General features: G+C 61.2%; 2 protein-coding genes across 6 annotated transcripts in view; one reads left to right on the top strand and one right to left on the bottom strand.

Annotated features, from left to right (window-relative positions):
• Positions 1-1,436: 1,436 nt before the first annotated feature.
• Positions 1,437-10,095, top strand: NT5DC2 (5'-nucleotidase domain containing 2). Of its 2 annotated transcripts, none has more exons than XM_033132556.1 (14): positions 1,437-1,456; positions 5,221-5,405; positions 5,544-5,618; positions 5,882-5,937; positions 6,077-6,170; positions 6,388-6,516; positions 6,625-6,685; positions 6,761-6,863; positions 6,977-7,078; positions 7,283-7,364; positions 9,195-9,281; positions 9,370-9,510; positions 9,591-9,655; positions 9,738-10,095. In XM_033132556.1, the coding sequence occupies exons 4-14, from the start codon at positions 5,891-5,893 to the stop codon at positions 9,997-9,999; spliced, it is 1,173 nt and encodes a 390-aa protein (XP_032988447.1). In that variant the 5' UTR covers positions 1,437-1,456; positions 5,221-5,405; positions 5,544-5,618; positions 5,882-5,890; the 3' UTR covers positions 10,000-10,095. The 2 variants fall into 2 exon arrangements, with proteins under 2 accessions (XP_032988447.1, XP_032988446.1); XM_033132555.1 differs by lacking the exon at positions 1,437-1,456 and adding an exon at positions 1,496-1,826.
• The window catches only part of STAB1 (stabilin 1), a 27,241-nt gene continuing 22,395 nt past the window's right edge, over positions 10,037-14,882 (bottom strand). For 2 of the 4 annotated variants that reach the window (XM_033132551.1, XM_033132552.1), the window contains exons 51-69: positions 14,323-14,499; positions 14,154-14,240; positions 13,904-14,053; positions 13,754-13,810; positions 13,481-13,664; positions 12,934-13,083; positions 12,744-12,848; positions 12,494-12,601; positions 12,217-12,410; positions 11,978-12,122; positions 11,765-11,898; positions 11,511-11,676; positions 11,319-11,428; positions 11,115-11,234; positions 10,870-11,019; positions 10,687-10,791; positions 10,452-10,598; positions 10,254-10,370; positions 10,037-10,178 (exon numbers count right to left, since the gene is read on the bottom strand). In XM_033132551.1, the coding sequence (XP_032988442.1) occupies positions 10,122-10,178; positions 10,254-10,370; positions 10,452-10,598; positions 10,687-10,791; positions 10,870-11,019; positions 11,115-11,234; positions 11,319-11,428; positions 11,511-11,676; positions 11,765-11,898; positions 11,978-12,122; positions 12,217-12,410; positions 12,494-12,601; positions 12,744-12,848; positions 12,934-13,083; positions 13,481-13,664; positions 13,754-13,810; positions 13,904-14,053; positions 14,154-14,240; positions 14,323-14,499 (2,463 nt within the window). In that variant the 3' untranslated portion in view covers positions 10,037-10,121. Of the gene's footprint in view, positions 10,179-10,253; positions 10,371-10,451; positions 10,599-10,686; positions 10,792-10,869; positions 11,020-11,114; positions 11,235-11,318; positions 11,429-11,510; positions 11,677-11,764; positions 11,899-11,977; positions 12,123-12,216; positions 12,411-12,493; positions 12,602-12,743; positions 12,849-12,933; positions 13,084-13,480; positions 13,665-13,753; positions 13,811-13,903; positions 14,054-14,153; positions 14,241-14,322; positions 14,500-14,882 lie in introns of those variants that run through there. The other 2 variants (XM_033132553.1, XM_033132554.1) reach the window with 2 other exon arrangements.

Raw genomic sequence — 14,882 nt, 5'->3', positions numbered from 1 at the left:
GATGTGAACACAAAATCTACAAAAATAGGCTGGAAAAGAGTGCGCAAGCAGGGCCCATGGAAAGGGTCGTAGAATCTGCACCTGAGCAACCAGGCCCCAGCTACTACCTGGATAACCTGCCTTCTGGGGCCAACCCCACCCAATCGCGTACACACACCCACTTAGCTAACTTGCACTGCTATTTCTCTTGGTGGGGGGGGGGTATGTACCACAGAGCACCCATCTCCCGCCAACACCCAGACAAGGCTTCCGTGTGGCCAGTTCTCCAACAACCACCTACCGGTGTTTCCCTGAAAATAAGACCTAACAGGAAAACAAGCCCTAGCATGATTTTTCAGGATGACATCCCCTGAACATAAGCCCTAATGCATCTTTTAGAGCAAAAATTAGTATAAGACCGGTCTTATTTTCAGGGAAACATGGTAGCTCATTGGGGTACTCGGGAGGGCACAGCCACTCACCCACGGTCCCACCCTTGGGCCTCCATCCTGAACCAGCACCTGACCCAGTGTCTGGCACACTACAGCTCTTAAGCCAAGGTACAGTGGGAATTCGAATATACACACACCCTTAGAAAACAAAGTGTCCAGATGGCCAGCTCCCCACCAGCAGGGCCCACCTCGGCTTGGTCAGCCTCCTCTGGGTCCAGTACACCAACTGGTACACATGCAGTCTCAGAAAACGGATCTGAGTAGAAGAAACGAGGGTGGGAAGTGGTTCCAAGCAAGGGAAAAGGAATTTCGTCGGAAAGTCTAGCGACGTTGCTAGAAGAAACCAAGGCATCTCAAGAGAGCCTGCGCGGGGAAGCCAGGAGCTGGGCAGGTCGGTGCAGCCATATGTTGAAGTCAGAACCAGGCAGGGGCAGTGATCCCTGGCCCACCGCCCTAGAGTACAAGGCCCAGTCGTCCTGCTCTGAGTTAAAAAAAGGGTCACCTGGGTGAGGTACAGGACGGGAGAGAGAAGGGGCTGCTTCAGCGGTCATCAGTTTGCGCTGCCGGTCTCACCTAGCGTGGGGCTAGCACCCAGGAGCACAAGATAAGGGCTCTTTATTCACCAAAGGAGTGAAAAGGCCCAGTCTCTGGTCTGCGGGCAGAGCCAGTCTAGGGCAGGAGGCGGAGAATAGGACCCCCGCCGCGGGACTGGGGGAAGGGATGGAAGAGCTGAGGTCTGGAGGACAAGGGTTGAAGGAAGGGGCGGGAGGACAGCGAGCCGGGGTGGACCCTCCGCGTTTCGGCCCTCTCCTCTCTGCGCCCCGGCCTTCCGGAGCCTCGCAGGGACGGCCGTTCTTAGGCCCTCCGACCTCTCAGGAGGGGGCTAGCGGGAGCCATCATCTGCGCCGTGACAACCAAAGGGGGTGCAGGGTCCTCCTCCGCTACGCCCGAAACTCGGGGGAGGGGGCGAGGGAACCCGCCCCGCCCCTCCTCGTCCCGGGACCTCCCGCCCCCCGGGCCGAGAGGTGAGCCCATTGGTTGGCCGGGCTCCGCGCGCCGCGCCCATTGGCCGGCCGCACTGAGGAGCACGCGGCCACGGTGGCGGGCGCGCAGTCGGAGGGCGGCGGACTGGCCGAGGGCTGCACGGGCGGCGAGCAGCGGGCATGGTGGGTGCGGGGCTGCGGGCGGCCGCTCGGCTCTGGCTGCCGTGCCGAGGCCAGAGCGGGCCGCGAGCCGCCTCGTCCTCGCCCTCCTGCCCTGGCTGCGGCCCCCCGGGTCCCGGCGCCCACTGCCCGGGCGCTCCGCGATCTGCGCCCGCCCCGTTGCCCGCCGGCGGCGCGGAGCTCAGCGGGCACCTGTGGGCTCGTTACCAGGATATGCGGAGACTGGTGCACGGTGGGTGAGCCCGAGTGGGACGGGCGCCAGTGGAGGGGGCTGTAGACGCGCGCCCGGGCGGCGGACGGACGGACCGAGCACCAGGGCACCGCCCCCGTGCCGTCCGGGCGCCGCTCTTCAAGGGAAGCGCCCCTTTGAGGCTCGCCGGGGCTCGGAAGGCCGGGCTGCTCTTCGGAAGAGGCTCCAGCGGGTAGTCCAGAGAGCCTCTAGGGACGCCCCGACGCCCGGAGGCGGGCGAGTAGGTTTGTTCCCTGGCTCAATTTGCAGGAGCTCGGGGTTCCTGAAGCCACCGCCGGAATTCCGACCCCTGGGCGGTCTTTACTCGGGATCCACCCGCCGGGAGGCCGCGGCTGAAACGCCCCTAACCCCTTGTTCCCTTAGGGGCCTTTAGTTAGGGTAGGATTACCAGGGACAAAGCCAGCCGGCCGTACTGGCCGGAACGGACTCCTAGGGACTGGCCGATCTCAGCGGACGCCGACTAGACAGACTTTCAGACACCTCTAGATTACGGCCTGGAGGCCCGGAGCTCTCAGCGTTGGTTGGAGAAACGAGACCAAGTAGCCCCAGTCCCTTGGTTTCCAAAAGGGTTGCTGCATCCTTGGCCAGGGCACTGAACCTCCGGTAGCCTCTTTCCTCCCTCTGCAAAATGGGCTGAGGAAGCCTGAAGCCTTCTCTCAGAGGGATAAGGCTGGGACTCCCTGGTGAGGCCAGAGACCTGAGAGCACGGATACTTGTTCAGGGGTCCCCTGGGGCCCTGCTTCTGCAGCAGCCAGATGTGGCCCCTATCACTGACCAGCTGGGTGGTGCCCAGGAAGCCTCACTCTCTCAGACCCCTGGTGTCTTAAGGTGTAAAACAATCCTGGAGTCTCTGTCATAGGATTGTGATGACTTGGAAAGAACCAGGCCAAGAAGGGGCAAGGGAGCTGCCGGAAGAGCCCCTAGGGGTGACAGGGCTTTCATTGTCTGATAAGACAAAGTGGCCCTGTCTGGAAGAACAGCTGACTGAACAGGGGCTGCCACTCCAGTTATGTGGAGGCCTGGGAGTGGTGGGTGAACTGGACTCACCTCTTGAGAAGCTGAAGGCAGAATGGTTAAGACCCCTGGGAATGATGGTTTTGAAGCCCATGGGCCTCTATGGGGATGCCGTCCCCCACCCTCAGTAAAGGGGACAGGCCTGCGATGCTGTTTAAGGAGATGTCTTAGCTCTAGACCTGGGGAAGACCCTCTGTAGAGCAGCTTGAGAAGCCTACCTCATAGTTGTCGGGGGAGGGACATAGGTCTAATGAGCTTTGTCTCTCAGGCTCCACAGGGATCTTCAAATCTTCACAGAGACCCCCAAGCTCCTCTTGATGTGAAAGGGGCAAGATGCCATCATTTCCAAGACAGGAGTGAAGATTGAACAAGATTGAACAAGATGAGCCTCTAAGGCTCAGCAAGTGCACCCAGCAGCAGCTGGCATGGTGCCATTCACAAATCAGTCTCATGACTGCTGTGGGGAGGGGTTGGCCTTGGAACCTGGGGGCTGAGGGCTGAGGAAAATGGAGGATGGAGGGCTGGGCAGTGAGACTAGTGAACTTCGGAGGCAAGGGCATATCCTCACCTGGCCCTGGGCACCACAACAACTCTGTGGAAGACAGTGAGACCTTGTGCCCCAAAGCTATTATTTTTTTCAGTCCAGAAATTGGGTCAGGAGGCCAGGCCCTCTGGGCTGCTTCCCCATCCTGCTTTGTTTTTGGGAGGATTGTCCATACCTGGGACAAGGGCAGAGTCGAAAGCCAGAGCTCTATGCCAACAGGGGCTGCACCGCCAAGCAGACCCCTCCCCTCCTGGGGGCTGCTGTACCCAGAGTCACAGTTGGTACCCAGGAAATCGGGATCATGGGGAAGGGAAGGCCCAGGGTCCTACTGACACCAGGTGAGGGGCCTCTCAGAAGCAACTGTCTAGAAGGCTGAAATCAGCTGATTCTTATATGTGTTCAAGTGAGGAAAGTTTTGTCTGCACCCACGAGTCATCTTGGAAGAGGCTGCTCTGTGCCAGGCCTAGGTTGGCCTGGGGCTGCCAGAGGAACCAGCCACACCTGTTCCCCCACCCACACCCTGCACTTGGCGCCAAAGGAAAGGGGCTAGGGGCGGAGCCTGTGTTCCAAAGGGGCCTCCAAGGCCAATGCTCGCAGCCTGGGAGCTCATCAGGGAGTGTCTGCCTCTGAACACAGGCAACTGCCAGGCATGCTTCATGGGCAAGGGCTTCTGCTTAAAGATCATGACTATTATGGCTGAGAGAGGACTTCCCTAGAGGCTTGGGCTTCAGCCACAGGCCAGAGGTCTCAGAAAAGGAGCCCCTGCAAGGCAGTGCCCTGTGCACCTAGTCCTGCCTGCTCCCCTCTCTCCCTACAACCCCGGCTCCCTGAGTGAGGCAGGGAAATCCAGGACAGGGAAGTGATGGGCTCCAGAGGCGCATCGCTCTTTTAATCCTACATTTGCCACAGTGGGAATGCTGCACAGAGCACATTCCATATGACCCTCAGTAATTCTGTAGGTACAATTTGTATTCCCCCATTACAGACAAGGAAGCTGAGGCCCAAAAGTGACGTGACTTTCCTGGGGTTCTGGCCATGAGAAGGAGGGCTTGGTCTGGTCTCTGACTTCAAAGCCCATGCCCTTTCCCCATTCATCTCCCCAACTACAGGTGGGGAAACCAAGGCAGATGAGCCTGGGACCCCAGAGCCCACTCTACACAGTGTCCCACTCAGCCCCTCTGGAGCAACCAGGGGTTTGGGGTGGCTATGACCACACTCTCAGGAGAGCAGCCTGGTTAATGGCCCAGAACCCGACATCACACGTCTCGCCTGTTGTAATTAGCAATGTTCCCTGGCTAGAGGTAGCAAATGTCATTACGTGGGCTGGCAGGCAGCTGAAATCCGATTAGAGAGGCCTTGCGCCAAAGGCTGTGGCAGGTGCTCAGAGCTGGGAGCCTGAGCAGCAGAGGGGCCACCCAACACCCCCCATCCCAGTAGTGTTCCTAAGTCCCAACCCCAGCTTCAGGCAGGGTGGAAGGGGTCGGCACGTAGCCGTGTGGGCAGTGGGGCTTACAGGAGCCTGGAGGAGGTTCCGGCTTGGTGCAGCTGGTGGGCTACAAGTGCTAGTGTAACCCAGGACCCACAGGTAGGAGCTGCAGCCTGAGCTCAGTCCATTGCCAGTTCTGCCTTGCCCCAACCATGTGATCCTGGGCAGTTAACTTCTTTCTGAGCTTCTGAGTTTGACCACCGGCAGCATTGGGCTAAGAGTGCCCATCCTGGGGTGTTTGAGCCTCCCAGGGCTGGGCGCCTGCAAAGTGCTCGGTAACCATTTGCAGCTGCTGGGATCGTCTTCCTCATACTTGCGTCTCCTCCCTCTAGATCTCCTGCCCCCCGAGGTCTGCAGTCTCCTGAACCCAGCAGCCATCTATGCCAACAACGAGATCAGCCTGCATGACGTTGAGGTCTATGGCTTCGACTACGACTACACGCTGGCCCAGTACGCAGACTCACTGCATCCAGAGATCTTCACCGCTGCCCGTGACATCCTGATTGAGCACTACAAGGTGAGGCTGGCCAGGCCCTCAGTCTCAGGCCCTGGAGGCTGGCCGGGCAGGTGGCTGCACCGATCTCCCGAGGCGACTGCCCAGCCGGCAGGTCTGGCAGTGCCACTGGCTCAGGCCTGGCCTGCTTTCCCCTGACAGTACCCAGAGGGTATTCGGAAGTACGACTACAACCCCAGCTTTGCCATCCGTGGCCTCCACTACGACATTCAGAAGGTGAGTCATAGCCCACTGACTCTCCCTGGCCCCTCCTGACTAGATGTGTATCGAGGCCACTTCCTTAGCCCCCTGCCAGTCCCCTGTGGGGGTGTCTCATCTGTCTTCCCTCTTGGCCTAAAAGCGGTAGCTTCCTCTTGGCATGTACCATCCACCTTTGATACCATCCAACTGGGGCTCCCGCCTGGGGGCTCAAAGAGGCTGGCGCATGGCCAAAGGGCAACTCCTTCCTCGCCACCTATCCCTCTCCCCTGGTGCCCCAGAGCCTTCTGATGAAGATTGATGCCTTCCATTACGTGCAACTGGGGACAGCCTACAGGTCAGTGCTGACTGCCCTGACGCCACGCAGCCCACCGCTCCCGGTCCACACTCCTGCCTCACCCCACTGGCCCCCACCCTATGCTTCAGCCTGGGCTCAGGACCACCTGGTTCTGATGATGCTTGTGTGCCCACCCCAGGGGCCTGCAGCCTGTGCCAGATGAGGAGGTGATCGACCTGTACGGGGGCACCCAGCACATCCCTCTGTACCAGATGAGCGGCTTCTATGGCAAGGTGCTTGCTCGTCTGCTGCTGTCCAGGGCAGCCCACTCAGTGCTCTTGCTGTGGGCGCTGGCTCCCTGGGAGGCCATGCCCACACTGGGGGGGGCTGGCCCTGACCCACAGGCTGTACCCCTCCACCAGTGTCCCAAGGCAGATTCGGAGGCCTTGGTGTCCAGAGCTGGGGGTTGTGGGGCTGGAGGGGTTGCTAAGGCAGCGGCCCCCTCCCCAGGGTCCCTCCATCAAGCAGTTCATGGACATCTTCTCGCTGCCGGAGATGGCACTGCTCTCCTGCGTGGTGGATCACTTCTTGGGCCATGGCCTGGAGTTTGACCAAGAGCACCTCTACAAGGACGTGACGGTGAGAATACTGGGCCTGCTCAGGGTGGCAGGGAAGGGGAAGTCCAGCCACAGCAAAGCAGGCCCCCCGGTCCCCACTGCACCCTCACTGTGCCTCCACCACCCCCAGGATGCCATTCGAGACGTGCACGTGAAGGGCCTCATGTACCAGTGGATCGAGCGGGACATGGGTAAGCGTGCACAGTAGCTGCTGCAGCGTGCCTGGGCAGGTGCTGTGCCGGCCCTCACCTCCGTCTCCCTCTTAGAGAAGTACATCCTGAGAGGGGATGAGACGTTCGCCGTCCTGAGTCGCCTGGTGGACCATGGGAAGCAGCTGTTCCTCATCACCAACAGTCCTTTCAGTTTTGTGTGAGCCCCGCCCCACTCTGTGGTGGGAGGAGGGAGCAAGGTGGGGGCCGGGTGGGAGCAGGCAGGCTCAAGCCTCTCTTAGACCACATGCCACCTGTGCTACCTTTGCCCAGGGACAAGGGAATGCGCCACATGGTGGGTCCCGACTGGCGCCAACTCTTCGATGTGGTCATCGTCCAGGCGGACAAGCCCAGCTTCTTCACCGACCCGCGCAAGTATGGGCCTGGCAGGGGCAATGGGGCCAGGGAGTGGGGACTGGCCTTGGCTCACACCCCGTATGGTTGGGGTAGGGACACCCCCTTGCTGACGTGTGGCCCACATGAGCAGGTGGGCCTTTGCAGAGTGGGACGGTGCCTGGCTCGTGGTCCTACACAGACTGGAAATCAAGCCTTGTACCTGCCCCCACCCACCCACCCTAGGCCTTTCAGAAAACTCGATGAGAAGGGCTCACTCCAGTGGGACCGTATCACCCGCCTGGAAAAGGGCAAGATCTATCGGCAGGTGAGGCCATCTAGGAGGGAGTAGCACCTGGCGGGGGCTACAGGGCTAAGCAGAGCCCCAGGTGGAGGGGGCAGTGGCACGGCCTCCTGGACCCTGATCAGCCACCACCCATGTACCGTGGGTCTGTCCCCTCGCGCTGTGGGCCTGTGTCAGGGGCACCCGGGCATGACTTTCAGAGGACACGCCTGGGCAGTGTCAAGGGCTTGGCCTCTGGGTCAGGTTGCCTGCATTTGAATTCTAACTGCACTCCTCGATGGCCATCGATGGCCGAGGGAGTCTGGCCGAATTACTTGGCCTCTCTGTGCCTTACTTTCCTCATCTATAAAAGAGGTATAATACTCAATTCGAATTGTGGTGTCAAGGCCTAAGACTGGCTGGGCATTCACTAAGTGCCCAATAAATGACACTGTTATTACTTGGGAACTGAGCACTGCTGCAGCCAGACAAGCCTGGTGGAGGCCCCTGAGCTGGGCCGGTGGGGAGGCCTCTAGGGAGAACCCCTTTCCTGACTGGCTAGGAAGATGAGAAGAGGCCTGATGCGGTTTGGGGCGGGGGTTGGCTCTGAGCAGGAGGTGATTAAGGCATTTGGCCCTGGATGGAATGTGGAAATCCTGGCTGAGCTGGTGAGCTGGGCTTCTTGGAGGCAGGGGATCCAGAAGCTGGGGGAGGGAGGAAGCCAGCAGTTGGGCCAGGGACACATCCACAGAGAGCAGCCTCGAGGTACCCAGTGCAGAGGCCTGGCCTGCATGCACTCCTCCCGCCCTGCTGTTCCCCAGCTCTCCATGGCCCTCGCGGCACCGGCTCTTCCCCTCAGCGGTGAGGGTGCTGATCTTTGTCTTGGCATGTTGTCTGAGCCTGAGGAGGGTCACGCACCTTTGTAGGGAACATGTGACTTTTTCTTTGGCAGTTTTTAGATTTTTCCTTATGCCTGATGTTCTGAGAGAAAGAAAGAGGGAGGGACGGAGAGAGGGAGGGAAGTGTGTGATCCTACTTGTTTCTCATCTTTCTTTGCTCTCTCCACCTCTCCCTTCCTCCCTCTCTCTGTCTCCTGTTGTGCCTCCAGATTTTTTCTGTTGCTTCACTCAGGGCACATCCACGCCTCCCATCATACCTTCCTCTTCAGCGAGATCCCCTGCTCCTCATTTTTGAGATTATTTCAAAAATGATGTCTTTCACAGCCCCCTCTGGCCCCCTGGGCCTCTCGCATGCACAGACTGCTCTAGTAACTGCTTTTTGCTGGGTGTTAATTCTTCTCACCTGGGTTGTGGACTCCTGCCCCACGGCCACTGTACTTCCTGCTCTGTACCCCCCACCACCATTTCTGCTCCCCTGTGAGTTCCTCTGTTGTGTGAGCCAGGCTGAGTGTTTTCATCTTTTCTCCGGCTTTGGAACAGGATGGCCTCACAGTCGGGTCTGCCATTGGTCTGCTGGGTCCCTCTGGGCTCAGGCCAGGGAGCCCAGGAGGACACCAGGGCCGTGGGGTCACTGCTGCATTTTGTTTCCCACAAAAAAATTGACTCAGTCCCTACCCTGGGGTGAGCGTGAGGCCACAGGGTGGGGAGACCCTAGAGGCACAGGGCACCGTGCCAGGCCTCCAGGAGACCGTCCTGCAGCAGGCAGACCCTCTTCCTGTGTGTGAGGGGGAGCTGGCCAGGGCCAGAGCCCAGAGGGACACGGGGCCATGGGAGAGGGCAGCCCAGCATCCGGCTGGAGGGGCCTCACTACCTTTGGGGATTTGGGAGGACGGGTAGAGAGCCAGGCGTGTTTCTGGCAGCCCCACGGGAGCCCCTTTAGCACACTGGGCTCAGCGGTGTCCCCCACCTTCCCCAGGGAAACCTGTTTGACTTCCTGCGTCTGACAGAATGGCGTGGCCCCCGTGTGCTCTACTTCGGAGACCACCTGTACAGTGACCTGGCGGTGAGGGGACGAGACAGGGTCACGGGGAGGGGATGGGAGAGGAAGGAGCCCTAAAGTGGGTGCTGAGCCCTGTCCTCGCTGCCCCCAGGACCTCATGCTGCGGCACGGCTGGCGCACAGGCGCCATCATCCCCGAGCTGGAGCGTGAAATCCGCATCATCAACACGGAGCAGTACATGCACTCGCTGACGTGGCAGCAGGCGCTCACGGGGCTACTGGAGCGTATGCAGGTGTGTGTGTGGGGGCGTCCCAGGAGAGGGCCTGGGCTGCCACTGGGGCACACACCCAGTGCACACCTTGTCTCGCCCAGACTTACCAGGATGCGGAGTCCAGGCAGGTGCTGGCTGCCTGGATGAAGGAGCGGCAGGAGCTGAGGTGAGCAGCGGGGGCTAGGGTGGGAGGCCCGGTCCGGCCTCTCCTGTGCAGCCCCTCCAATGCCCCGTGTCTCCCTCCCCAGGTGCATTACCAAGGCCCTGTTCAATGCCCAGTTTGGGAGCATCTTCCGCACCTTCCACAACCCCACCTACTTCTCTCGGCGCCTCGTGCGCTTCTCCGACCTCTACATGGCCTCCCTCAGCTGCCTGCTCAACTACCGCGTGGACTTCACCTTCTACCCGCGCCGCACGCCCCTGCAGCATGAGGCCCCGCTGTGGATGGACCAGCTCTGCACCGGCTGCATGAAGACACCCTTCCTCAGTGACATGGCCCACATCCGCTGAGGGCAACTTTATTGTCCGGAGCAGGTCCCAGCCCCTCCTGCCCCGCCCACGCTGGGCCTGGTCCACACAGGCAATAAAGTGGTCGCCTTCCTGTGCGTGCGTCTGCTGCAGCCCCAGCCGCGTCACTTGACCGCGAGGATTCTCTGGGTATCGGGAAAGTCCTCCTCCAGGAGCGAGTCCTGCGGGGAGGACGTGTGTAGCTGGGCCGAGAACCGGACCCTGGGCGCACTTCCACATTCCCCTGCCCCACTCACGTCAAAGGGCTCACAAAAGGCATCGTGGCTGCCAAAGACCGGGTTGGGGACAGAGACCAGGGTTGGGCTGGTCCCTTCCTGCCACGGGGAGAAGTCATCATCAGCGTCATCTTCTGCCTGAGAAGAGAGGTGAGTGGTGAGGGTCCTTCAGCAAGATCAGTGGACCCGAACCCCCACCCACCCCCAACCCAACCCTACCTGGAAGGCAGAGAAGCCAAAGCCTGTGGCCTTGCCTCGAGCACGGAGGTAGATGGCTCCGGCCACCAGGCCCAGCAATGCTGCAGCGGCTACCACCGCCCCCACACCTGCTGCCATGGATGGGACCTCAGGTGCCACCACTGCCCGCTGCAAACAGGAGAATATCAGGGACCTGGCCAGAGCTGTCCCCTCTCCCCTCGCAGCTCTAACTGCTCCCCCACCCCTGCCAACTCACAGGCTGTGGGGGTGCCAGGAGGGGGCTGGCCAGAGCATGGATGATGCCATTGAATGCCATGATGTCCCACACGATGACATGACTAACCACAACCGCTCCTGGGGCCTGTGGGGAGAGCAGAGTCAGGCCCAGTGGGTGAGTGAGGGCCAGGGCCAGCAGGGGAGGGGCAGCGGCTAGACTTACCCCAGGGGCCCAGGAACTGTTACCAGGGCCCACATCACTAATGACCAGGCTGAGGCCCGAGTGGGAGGGGAGCAGGGTGCCCTTGCTGATGTTGGTGCTCAGGAGGGTGGTGTTGGAGGCGTGTAGCTCCAGGTCTGGGCCACTCAGCGTCTGTGGGCAAAGTGAAGGCCATTCACCCTGTTGCCCCGGGCCAGCCAGAGGGAGCAGGGTCCGGCCCTGCTCTGCCCAGACCCTCTGCTACTTGCCATGTTATCCACAAAGCCTTCGTTGACAGGGACAAAGAGTGTCTTGTAGGTGAGCTCATTGTCCAGGAAATCCAGGAAGTCAAGACCTCGGGGAGTGGCATTGGCATAGCCCAGCAGCATCTGGGAGGGTGGGGAGGCAGGGTTGTGAACAGGACCCCTCCCCAAGGATCCCGGCTGCCCCACACCCCCTGGGCCCCTACACACCCCGTAGAAGGTAGAGAAGTTGGCAGTGGCGGCTAGTACATCAAGCAGCTTCCCGTTGCACGTGCTGGTCCCATCGCCCACAAAGCCTTCGCGGCACCGGCAGGCCACGTCTGTGGGAAGGGGAGTTCAGTAGGTTAGGGGATGGGTGGGGTGGGGCAGAGCTGGAGAGAAGCATGGTGGGGGTGGCTGCACCTTGCACACGATAGCAGTAGGCATCCCAGCGCTCCGACAGGTTCTCCCGGGTGCCCAGGCTGACTACGCCCACCTGACCGTCACCACAGTCCGCCGAAGGGAAGACGACGGGGTGGGCAGCCGAGCCGTTGGCCAGCCAGCCCACAAGGCACAGGTGGAAGCCCAGCTATAGGGGCAGGAGAGGATGCTGAGACCCCAGGCCCAACTCCAGGGGCCCCCACAGGCTGGGCTCCATGCTCCTGGGCCCCATGTACCTGCTGGGCAGCAGAGAGCTGAGGGAGAGAAGCAAGGACAGCTCCTTGGGCCCCACATGCCACCTCAGCCTCTGAGAAGTTCAGACTATAAGGGCCACTGGTGGCCTGAAGGTGGAAGACACCAGCGCGTTTCTCTGCAGAAGGGAGGGACGTGCGGTCAGCCAGAGACACGGTGGTAAGGTCAGGGTGCTAGGAGCGGGCAGGGAAGCGCACCTTGGAAGTGCAGGTCAGTGCACACAGCATCCACGTGACAGGGCGGGGGCTGGCCCAGGCAGCGGTCCACAGGTGGCTCGGGCTCCTCCAGACATTGCAGTCCATCACCCACATAGCCAGCATGGCACACACAGCGTCTTGTGTTCTAGGGTGGGGGATCAGGTGGCTGCCCTTCAGGGACTGGGGGACCCACTCTGCGTGGCCTCTCCACCCTGCTGCTTGGCACCCCTCCTGCTCACCGGGCCAGTGCTCAGGCAGTCAGCATGCTCGCTGCAGCCGCCACGGTGGCCGTCTTCACAGGGATTGCGGGCCCGGCAGCTCCAGCCATCACCCTCGTAGTCTGGCAGGCAGGTGCAGTTGACCGCTGTGCCTACCTGGCTGCAGTTGGCATGTTCACTACAACCACCACGCCCATCCTTGCACAGGTCGGCCACTGGAAGCAGGGAGAGAGAGGGTGGACCAGGTGGCAGGAGGGGAGCGTGGCCGCCCACCTCACGTCCCCAGCCAGCTGCTCACCTGTGCATGTGCGGCCGTCCCCTTCATAGCCCAGGCTGCACTCGCAGCTGTTGCCCGTGCGGCACACTGCCTGGGGTGCACAGGGTGGGGCACAAGCAGACTGCAGCTCTGTCCCCCAGGGCCCACCCCACACATCCAGGTTAGTAGCTGCCCTCCTGGATGTCCCCAGGTCCCCCCATCTCAGTGCCTCCACCTGAGTGCAGTTGGAGAATGCACTGGTGAGTGCAAGGTGTGCACGAGGACCACTCACCCAGCTGCGCCTCACAGCGCGGCCCGGTCCAGCCCTCATCACAGAAGCAGGAGCCGGAGCCCCCAAGGCCCTCATCACAGTGGCCATGAGAGGTGCAGCGGCAGGCTGGGGAAAGGGACAGGCAGGAGGATGGAGTGGCACAGGGGCCGAGGGCATCCGGTCAGGGCAGCGCAGGGACAGGACAGCCTACCTTGGCAATGAGGCCCAAAGGCCCCCGGGGCACAGAGTTCACATGCTGTTCCAGCAAACCCCGAACGACACCTACACTGCCCACTGCCGCTCATGCCGTCCATGCACACACCATGGTCACTACAAGGGTGGCTGGCACCCCCAGGGCAAGCTAGAGGATGGGGTGGGAGAGGTGAAGGGGAGCCAGGGGCTTTCATTAGAACCCCGCCCACAGGCACCCCCAGCCCAGCCTCACCGTCCATCCTTCACCCACTGTCTGCCCAGGCTCTTCCAAAAGCAGCAAGCCCCCCAAGTCGCCACACTGCTGAGAACCCTCCAGGCCCTTATGCTCTGGAGAACACCCAGACCGCTCCCTCCCCCAGCACACGCCACCAGGACCTGCACCATCCAGACACCCACCCTGCCTTAGAGCATTCTCTCCTGGTAAAATCCACTCACCCAGCCCCTGACCACCCCACACCCCTCAAACAGTAGCCAGAGCGGTGCCCTTGGCTATCCTGGAGGCCAGAGGAGTCAGTCAGCAGCGTCTGCAACCTCAGGACACTCACCTCGGCACTCACTGCCGTAGTGACCAGTGCAGCAGCTGGGCTTCCAGGTGGTGGTGACACAGTTGCGGTGGCAGCCCCTGCCCAGACCTTGAGGCTGGCCCCAAAAGCTGCGCAGTGCCAAGGAGCGCAGTGGAGGCGACGTCCAGAACTTTGAGTAGTAGCGCCAGCAGGCCTGGGGGCTGCCCTGGGCCAAGAAGAGTCAGGCTGCAAACAGCCTGAGCTTGGCGGTGCCTGGGCCCTGCCCAAACCCGCACCCAGCTCCCAGCCCCTTACCTGCTCCCGTGAGCCCTCAGGACAGGGCGGTTCCCGCCCACAGATGCTGCAAATCTTCTGGAAGGAATGGAGGCCAACACAGAAAGATCAGGTGGGTGGACAGTACAGGTTCGCTTGGGCCCCTACCCGTCTACCTCAGGCCTTCCTCACCAGCCACAGTGGCCGAGTCTCAAAGCGGTCACAGCGGGCACCAAGGCCAGGTGGTTCCAGCAGCTGGTCGATGCCGTAGGCCAGGCCACCCTCAAAGGGCAGATGCCGCTGCACAATGCGGGCATCATCTTCACCCACCATGAGCTCACCCTGCAGGCGGGGAGGATATGGGGAACATGGAGGGGTCACAGTTGTACTGCAGCCAAGCCCCTTCCTCTTTCCCTTATTCCAGCCTTCTCCCCAGACTCACCGGCCGGGCACGGCTGCAGGAAAAGGAGATAGGGGTTCCATGCATGGTGCGGAGTGGGCCCAGGTTGGGCAGGTCAGATGCCAAGGCCTGAGCAGATGGAGCCATGGTTGGAGCTGGGCAGGAAGGCTGGGTGGCAGGCAGCGGGGCCCAAGGTCTGGGGTGTACCCACCTCGATGTTGCGGATCACGTGGCCCCGCAGAATGGCTGCCAGCTTGTCACGGTGGTCCTCATGGTACAGCCAGGCCTGGCGATCGGGTGGCAGGGCTTGCAGGGCAGAGTCTGTTGGCCACAGCATTGTGAAGGGCCTATGGGACACATCTCGAAACAGGGGCAGGAGACCAGCCACCTGGGGGTGCGGGGGTGGAAAAGAGGGGAGGCAGTCACAGCCAACTGAGAGACTAGTGGGCACAGATAGGCGGCTGGACCGCAGAGCCGAGCAAGGGGCTCCAGGGACCCAGGCAGCCTTCCCACCAGCCACACTCCAGTGTAGCCATTGCAGGTGGATACATGTGTGGACATGCAGGGGTAACCTGCATACCCCTTGGCCGTTGTCACATACGTGGGCATACATAGTACGCCCTTGTTCTCACCCTGGGAAGCTCATGCATACACACAGACGGCCTGTGCACACTCACGCAAAGAACAGGTCTGCACTCAGGTGGGTGTGCACAGACAGGTGAGCACACACAGCCACACACACACTGACGGTCACCCATAAACACACGTACA

Source organism: Rhinolophus ferrumequinum, chromosome 17 (assembly GCF_004115265.2).
Source record: "Rhinolophus ferrumequinum isolate MPI-CBG mRhiFer1 chromosome 17, mRhiFer1_v1.p, whole genome shotgun sequence".
NCBI lineage: Eukaryota > Metazoa > Chordata > Mammalia > Chiroptera > Rhinolophidae > Rhinolophus > Rhinolophus ferrumequinum.
This window is presented reverse-complemented; position numbering and strand designations above follow the sequence as displayed.

Coding starts and splice junctions, on each gene's coding strand:
- NT5DC2 (XM_033132555.1), top strand. CDS start 1,595: ATGGTGGGTGCGGGGCTGCGGGCGGCCGCTCGGCTCTGGCTGCCGTGC. Junction 7,365..9,194: donor AGGGCAAGATCTATCGGCAG/GTGAGGCCATCT, acceptor CACCTTCCCCAG/GGAAACCTGTTTGACTTCCT. Junction 9,656..9,737: donor AAGGAGCGGCAGGAGCTGAG/GTGAGCAGCGGG, acceptor CTCCCTCCCCAG/GTGCATTACCAAGGCCCTGT.